The sequence below is a fragment of the Varroa jacobsoni genome, unplaced genomic scaffold, assembly GCF_002532875.2.
Source record: "Varroa jacobsoni isolate VJ856 unplaced genomic scaffold, vjacob_1.0 scaffold_103, whole genome shotgun sequence".
NCBI lineage: Eukaryota > Metazoa > Arthropoda > Arachnida > Mesostigmata > Varroidae > Varroa > Varroa jacobsoni.
Window position 1 is genome coordinate 341,876 of NW_019213005.1, and position 8,809 is coordinate 350,684.

The 8,809-nt window shown below is 41.3% G+C and overlaps 1 protein-coding gene across 1 annotated transcript; it reads right to left on the bottom strand.

The window, feature by feature from the left end:
• Positions 1–590: 590 nt before the first annotated feature.
• LOC147753923 (uncharacterized) lies at positions 591–8,124 on the bottom strand. The gene is made up of 4 exons (XM_086970434.1): positions 8,114–8,124; positions 7,078–7,351; positions 4,436–4,650; positions 591–862 (listed from the first exon to the last, which is right to left on the bottom strand). Exons 1-4 carry the CDS (start codon positions 8,122–8,124, stop codon positions 823–825), a joined length of 540 nt encoding a protein of 179 aa, XP_086826560.1. The 3' UTR covers positions 591–822.
• Between the last annotated feature and the right edge of the window lie 685 nt (positions 8,125–8,809).

Here is an 8,809-nt window from a genome sequence, read left to right on the forward strand (position 1 = left end):
GAGTGCATATGGCCATCTTTCTGGGCCGATCTTTTGCCTACTATTATTGCTTGGTCGTAATGATATCTAATGGTTTATTGTCAAACACATGACCGCAGTCCTCATTGATACAAGATTATGGAACATAAATGGCCAGATCACGTAACTGTAGACAGCAATAAATTGTTTGTCTTCTGACGAATATATGATCGACATATATGTCAGCTAATCATCGATGGGTTTCGTTGGTAGGGTGCTGGTCAATCGCTATAGCATTTGCAACGCTTTGCTATAGGTCAACATTGTTTAAGTTAACACGACTTGTATACGCGCGGTATGCATCGTGTACTCAATCCGTGCGATCATGGATCAAAGGTCCTCTGTGAGAATCATTGGAAAATTAAATATTCAATATAGCGCAGTCGTACTAAGAACAAGACACGCTTTATTTTATGTATACATAATTGGTGTACAGTTCGGAAGCAAAGAAATCGATTTACGCATTTAGATAACACAGGTTAGAGGTTGCTGGATACTGCAATGGTTTCAATATCATTTTTTAAATAATCATACATTTATAAATAACCATTTTCATGGCGGTAGCCTGAATCTAAAAATATCGCGATAAAATCCAATGCCTCTATATACTTTACATATGCATGGATATATCTCTTTACATTTTGCCGCATTTGCCCCTTTTATACTGCGTACCGATATTGAGTGTTCGCATGCTTCGGTGCTTGCTTGTTCTGTTTTTGCGACGTCCTTTGACGGCCTGTTAGACCAGATAGCTCCGTATCATTTTTTCTATGCCGCATACGCTTGTTCTCGTTACGGTCGAGTCTATCCATGAGTGCATCTGTGCTGTCCGCTGGCCGGCCCACTGCCTCCGAAATGCAAGAGATGGAACATAACAGTTGGTACGACAGAAGCTTCCCGTAATCTCGTGCTATGACTCGTACAAGCGCTGGCCAACAAGATGGATTTCCTGATTTTAAGCCCTTCGACTTTATCAACGATGCATAGCATGTGGCCACGAAATGCAATTGGGGGGTCGTCTTTGGTTAACAGAAAAACCCTGAGTACCGTCTTATGAGGTAACGCCAGTAATCTTAAAGCGACTGACATCCCGTCGATTTGACATCTTAGGACCCCGACAGACCGACCGACGCGAAAAACTATTCGGTAACTCTGATGAAGGTGACGTTGTAGTGTACCTTATACTGGTCTCGTCTTCAACCCAATGAAGCCGACATAAAAACCGATTGATGTGTCATTGTTGTATAGAGAGCACACGGTTCTGATGGGTTAATGAAGCCGCATGATTGGGCCATTTCAATATAAATAATTGTGGGATCACGTTAATCGGTGACAATTAGTAATGTTACCTACGCGAATTTCTTATAGGATATATTTTTCCCAGTAAAGCTTCTGCAGGTGTCGGAGTGGCTACAGAGGGCTACAGCCCGAGTTAAGCAATGCCCCGGGCAAGAAACAATAAGTGATTGTAATTACTGCGCCGATGTTCGATTTAGGCAAATGAATAGAAACGCATTAACGCAATGGTGAACGGATTTATGTTGAAACGCAACTGTTTCCCTTACTAGCGAGCTGTCACCGCACGTACAATCAATGCCAACGAAACGCTATCATCCCAAATATAGCTTAGGCACGAACAAATACCTACCTAAAAGTACGTCGTTGAGTAGGCGCTAGACAGCAGCTTATTAAGGTTACCGAGCGCAACAATTCCATATAATCACTTTTTTCTAGTTCCCAGCAGTTCACAATATTCAAATCACAGGCACTTCTAATCTCTTCAATACTTGTCAAATGTCTCAAAAAAAATTCAATTTTAATATTTTACGTTTCGTTCAAAGTTCACGACAACATCACAAAACAAAAACACAAGAACAAAGCACATACACGTATAAAAGCAAAGATAAACGATGCTAGATATAATAGTAAAAGATAGAAGTCTTTCATAACGAGCAGATGCCGTCCGCACTAAACCATGTGAAGCAACCTACTTTGAAGTATGCAGCACCGAAGCTTTGTACCAGTGCCGTATATCGCTAGATAAGTGAATACTGCCTCGCGATCAAATAATTGACAAATGCGTTATCAGTGCAAAAAGCCATGATTGCACCTGCTGCATAGCAAAAATAAGAACTCTCTACCTAGCTCTAGTCCGTTCCGCTATATCATGACACGCTTTCAAGCAGTCAGGCCTGATCTATGTCGGCCTTAGCGATCAGATTCGTAACGCGATGGTGGAGAGTACGCCCTGGAACAACTGGCTGCCTCCGCTTGACAGAGAGGGGACTCATAGGACATGGCATCCAGCGGCTGTAGGCAAAAAGCGGTAAGAATGGAGCGTCAGAGCGCGCTTTGTTTTGAAGCTTATCACCAGCTAGTTGAAATAGGACGTACAGTTACCACCAGACTCCCACTATCACAGAGTCAGTCTAGCGAAAAGAGACTGGAGTGAGCTAGCCCGTCGATCACATCTGAAGCGTGACAAGATCATGAGGTGAAAGACGAAGACTGCTCTGCACTTTGGTTCTTGTCGTCCTCATTCCCATGCAACACCTTCATATGCCCATAGACATAGAATTTTCTCATCTAGTGCACAGAAGTGCATTGTGTTTGGGTGTGATGGCGTCAAACTGCAGGAACTAGCTGGCCGACTGGATCAGGACCATTGGCCCTCTGGCCCCGGTCCGCTGTTTGGTACAAGATACTTTTTTGTGTTGCTTCGTAAGTTAATTACGCGCCTATAATTACCGCCATAAATTTTATATGCAGTTATAAAATGTGGTGTATTTTTGTGCACAGTAGCGATTTTTCAAGTACCTACGCCATTGCGCCAACAACGGATAGAACAAATACTTATTTCAGAATGTGTAATCATTTCGGCGACAGGTCGAATGCCCATGCTGCTCCGTAGCCCACTTCGTGAGCGACGGAGTCCAGATAAACAGCGGCGTGATTTTATATCACATTAAGCTTTTCTAATATACATTTCAATATACATTTAAATAGGCTTATCCAATAGCGTCACCGACATCAGCAGTACATGTACATACAGAGTTTAGTCGACTCAGATTGTTCAGCTCAGGCAATTCTCCGTATCCGCTACCTGTGATGTATGTCTACAACGAAACGTGTATTTAGTTTCCCCAGTTCTATTTGAAACCAAACTGATCGTATTTAAATATACACACTTCTTGATTCAACAATGGAACCTAATTTAGTTCAAGGCCGTCACGTTAACCTTTAAGGATAATCAGTTGGTCCCGGAGGGTAGAATGTTCCCAAACGATACTCAATGGACTTGAAGGGAAGTCAGTATATTTCGCACGGGCACGCGATAGTTTCCAATGGCCGGGGTATAGTCATACGAACGAATTCAAATCTACGATGCGGCCTGAGTTGGTACCCGAGAGCTGCTATTATCTTCTATAGGATTAACGGACTATACGACAAGCGGCACTGGATTGCCTTTCTGCTTAGTAAAATAGAAACGCGCTTCAAGTCCCTCATTATGAATTTGTATGTGGCATGGATCTCTAACGACTCTAGCCGAGGCCAAAATTTCCCTCGAGGCCTGTTGACGAAACTATAAAACTCATCTACGACAGTTACCGATAGTGTCGTTTTGCTTTGGCTGTCTGTGAGTATCGTAACCACCGATTCTCCTTCGAAATCAAAATGATATAGACCACCATTGACGTATTGATAAACAACATACGGCCGACTGCAATTAGACGCAATGGCTAAGTTTATACGAATGCCCGTGGTGGAGAACCTGGCCGATGATGAATTCGAAATTTCGTTTTATGGTGCGATAGTAGGAATGGCGTGAAAAAAGTATAAGCTTGGCATGTCCTAGCAAAAAACCGGTCCCGTTTGCCTTGTCTTTCTTCAAAGAGATCTGTATACGTCGTTATCTCTAAGGAAGACTTTTACTACTTTTGACCTGGAGTAACAGCCAAACGATTAGACAAGTATTCTGGTGCACGGCTCCATCGATAAAAACAAAGCACTACTTGCGTGGGGCCTTGCGCTGAACCAATAATCGAACACGATCGTAGGACAGCTATCTGTGTTATGGAACTATTTTCGCGACAGGCTCGAAGATATTGGGCAATTGGCCTTTTTCAAAAATAAGGAAATGGTGGAAACAAACAAAGCAATAGCCCTGAACGTCCTTCAATTCCCATAATATACACTAAGCAAGCCGGGAAAGCCAAATTTCCTTATACACCATTTTAACGCGTTACTAAACTCCACTAATTCAAGCCCAAAGCGAACGCTGTCAAAAGATGTGACACTTTATCATTAATCACAGGTCGTTTGTTCTGAAATAACTACAGATCGAAGTATGATATATAATATGATACCCGTAATTGGCATTGAGTTGTTCTTAAAAAAGCTTATATATCGCACTCACCTGGACGTTTTGCCGACAAGCTGTTCCCAGTAGCCATCAAGAAGTGCTTGTTCCAGTTTGTCCAATGCACCCAACTTCAGCCACAGAGCTATGGGATCTTCAGCTGTTCCCAAACTTCTAATGCTACTAAGACACCCCGGGGTTGATAACGACGCCAATTCTCGCATGGCCCGTACTGGCGGCAAGTCTACGTACGGACTTCGAACTACGTGGATCTGTAGCACAGAAATTTCAGATCCCGTTGGGAGGTTACTCGCCGTTGCATTGTGCTATAATCAGATCGAATCGGGGCACATGGTTCCCCCAAGTCGTTCTGAGGATATCCTTTCAAAGAAAAACACTGTGGTCCGATCGATTTTTGAATTTGGAATTATTTAGCCATTAAAGCATGCAATGCTTATGTGTCTGGAAGCATAATTTTATGTCTATGACCAATCTTCATCGAATATGGTTTTTATTAAGCTATTTATGTCCATATTAGAACATCTCTGTTTTGTCGCTGCCTAGACTACAAACAAACACTGATTTTTCATAGATAGAATTAGTACCAAATTTTTATCTCATTGATACGCTAAATACAAAACAATGTAAATTATCATTTACCTTTTAAATAACCGTAACCACTTAATGTATATGTTACATTCGTAGCACCGCATTTCGTAGATGACATTTGAGCGATGTTATCTAAAAAGGAAGTCATTTCACTGGGTATATCGAGTGGACTTGTACAGAACGCTGCTTTGTGGAGCTCAGTTTGTATGGGTCGTGGTTGCTTCCGTAGGCAGGCCACTATCGTAGGACAAACTAAACATCTATCATTTACTTCCTAATTGGGTAACAGCTGGGCGTAACGGTTCAACCAACAACTCCGTATTGTTTTTTTCTAGGTAGTCAGGTGTCCGGATGGTCAGAACATACAAGAGATCAATGTGAGATGCATTCATTAGTTATATCCTAACCCCGAGAACAAGCGGCGCTAACACATGGAAACGTAGGTCCAAGTAGGTCTGTAACTATTCTCGGGTCTCAAATGCTCATGTAATCACTAAATTACACGTTCAATATATGACTGAAATTATCTGTGCGTGTATCGTGCATGGCATGATTACAAAGGCAAAGCGTAATATGTCTTTTAACCTTTGTATGGTACTTATATTAGCATTATCATTCGCACCATGAACCTGTACGAAGTGCGATTATTGAAAGCATTAAATAATTCATTTGGCTAGTTCTCCCAAAAGTTAAAAGGAGTCGAGTTTTTGTCATCCTGTGGTATCAGTTTGGGTCTTTCGTACGTCGCTTTTTCAAAGTTCAAACTTTACCACTCGGGTTTCGTCCCGAGCCCCTTTTCCCGTTACCCGACCTAACATAAACTATAATAAATATCCTATCGCAGTTTCCCTGCTCAGCTAGTTTGTTTCGCTTGTGTAATTATTCCATCAGCTCGTTCTATGTTTGCCAGGAGGCTCAACCAACCCTCTCGTTAGTCTTCCTCGAGATACATTTCTAAAACTTTAATTTGTAGTGCTGATTGGTTGGCTCTGTTTTTAAGAAGAGCATAGAGAAACCAATACGATAGTTTACGCAGTCTTCACTCAAAAATATCTATTCTATTCTATTCGAATCTATCGACTTGCGTCAACAAATCCCCTTATGTAGAATATGAATATTAAGTTCTAATTTTTCACCCAAGGAGTGGGATTTAGGTCGGCAAACTTTCATTCGGTATCAAGAAATACCTCCACTTCAACGTATAAAATTTTCGTCCCAGTGTAAGTTAAATGAAAAAGTTACTATGTTCGTTTTTTGCCTTGTTCACGCCGAATTATCGGTTTTTGCTACAAACGAAATATTGCATTTTTACAGCTCACCATTATCTGTCGCTTAGCTTCGAGAAAAAAAATACCTTTTCATAGAATACTATGTCAAGTTTCGCTAGTAACTTAAAGTTAGGTGTAAGAGCATTTTGATTCAGTTCGACTAGGGTTGACGATTGGCATCAAGAACGATTTCCTCTACCAAATCTACATGTGAATATTCGGCACCTATTGTGTTAGTAGGAAGAACCTTCTCGACAAAAGCCCCACAAAAAAATTGGCCGTCTCGGCCCCTATACTTTTTTCATAGACATGTATGAAAAAATGTTGAAAAAAACACCAAAGAATGGCAAAGGTTGTAAAAACGATAATTAAACGTCATACGTTATATGATGAAAAGTAAATTACCTCTGGAAAAAAGTATGTATCCAAACGGCACCATCCCATGCGCAGCTCTATTGCGGATGATACTCTAGCTAACTGCCAAAAATCAGCCGATCCCACAGCTTCACAAGGTCGATTTGCGTCGGACAAACAAATACACAGTTTCAGTAGTATATAGATCACTGCTGATATGTTTCGCCACATACTTCCTCTCGGACAATATGCCTTAGTACAATATGTTAACAAATTTCGACCAATTTTGCCCTTCTGCGCTCAAATGCTCGGTTCAACACTCGAAGTTGAGTAATTCCGTGCAAAAAAATAACGCTCACCTATATACAATTAAACACTAACTGCTATAAAGATGTTTAGAGTTGTCTTATTATTCTAGGTAATCCCAGCGTACGATTTTTAAAATGACTTACTCAAACAAGCTCTCACTTTTTTAATATTCGGTTGTGTCGTGGAGGCGATCAGGTCTTGAGCGCCTGAAGATTTATGGCGGCTTCTCGTCGTGGGCGGTGGAACGGAATTATGTTTTGGCGTCGACGTCGCTTGAGGTAGTGGTATTTCGCGGCTGGTCGTTGGAGGTATCTTTGAAGAAGACGGAGACTCTACAGGGACGAGCTGTTCTCCGTAGTGAAAGCCTCCGCCGAGAGGGCCCTCTTCGGGTGGCCGTCCTGACTCGTCTCCCCCGGGATTGTAAAACGGGCTCCTGCGCAAAGATATAGTCAGAAAGATTTGTTACTGTTATTATTATCATTATTCTTGAGTGCTATACTTCTTGTCACAGTATATATATATATATATATATATATATATATATATATATATATACACCGATATTCTCTAAAATCAGAATAAGGGGCTAACAGTGATAAATGCCATCCTTAAATAGCACTCTATACTGATGTGGTTCCAAATAAGTTAATGAGCTACGTAACTTTGAAGAATAGCAGCCCAAATATGTACCAGCCCGCTAACTTCGCTCTCGCAATACCAGAATGTCGAGAGATCAACAAGTGTAGTCAAGTAAAAATAGTATGAAACAGTCCGCAGTCTCATCATAAATAGTCGGATATCAGTATACTTAATAATCACAGTAAACCGTTATAAATTTAGATGAATAACACCTTTGAAATCCTATTCGTAGCTATATCGCGAAAACTTTTTTGCAGCGAATTTTTGCTAAAGGCCGATATATGTTGGACTGCTGTGCTGGTCAAGCCTAACCAGATGGTCGTGCCAACCGTTCTGGTCGTAGTAGAATTTGTGTGACAACTAAACGTAATACTACCAAATTATGTTTCTTTGTTTATAGTTGACCTGGGGCTGTGCTGTATCAGCACATTTCGACGGTAACCATGAGCCCACATAATGTATTTTTGACATTAACCTATACCACAAGGCAAATAATGCGCCGCCGGCGTATACGATCATTGAAGAATATATTCGCTGACGTACATATTAAGCTTGCCTTTGAGCCATCGTATCAAAACACCGATAATAGCTATTGACACTTGGTTTCGATGGGTATCATTTGACCCTCATTACGGCATCAACAAGGTCATGGTGGCCCCGCGTCACACTGTTCTATCCAGAAGCTGCATAAGTGTTGAGAGATACGTCGAAGATCAACTGATGCCCATGCAGAGATCCACAGAGAAGTTCCACAGCGAAAAACTTCCTTAATCTCACGTAAGGTAACTGCTCGCTTTCATACCAACAAATCATACCTTACAAGGTGTCAACATAGACAATTCCTCACTCTGTCGCACTTATCAGTACTGTCATTGCAATCAATATATCTCATACTTCAATTTGAGTTATTTTAGTGGTCATCTTTTTCACTTGAAAATAATCCTTTTAGCTGCGCACAAGATCGACGATTCCTAATCAGCAGGAAATATATTTTTAAATAAATCCGTGTCCTTAGCTAACGCACAACCAAAGTGGCGTTAGAGACCACCAAATCCAGCTAGCCCGGTCAGTAAATTGCAAAGAAATTCGGTAGTTTGTAACCTCTAGCACAGACCCTACAACGAATTCCACACTGACTATTGCCACCACTACAGTCACCTGTCAAATGTTGATACCCATCCGCAATGGTCGGGGTCGTATCGGATCAAACAGGCTACTTAAACGGTGCAATTGTTTCAGGAGTGAGAAGGTC

Bases quoted from the DNA above. Each gene is read 5' to 3' on its own strand.
- LOC147753923 (XM_086970434.1), bottom strand. The intron at 4,651-7,077 runs GTGAGAGCTTGT...TCTGTGCTACAG, and splicing joins CACAACCGAATATTAAAAAA to ATCCACGTAGTTCGAAGTCC. The intron at 863-4,435 runs GTGAGTGCGATA...TTTCGGAGGCAG, and splicing joins CTTGTCGGCAAAACGTCCAG to TGGGCCGGCCAGCGGACAGC.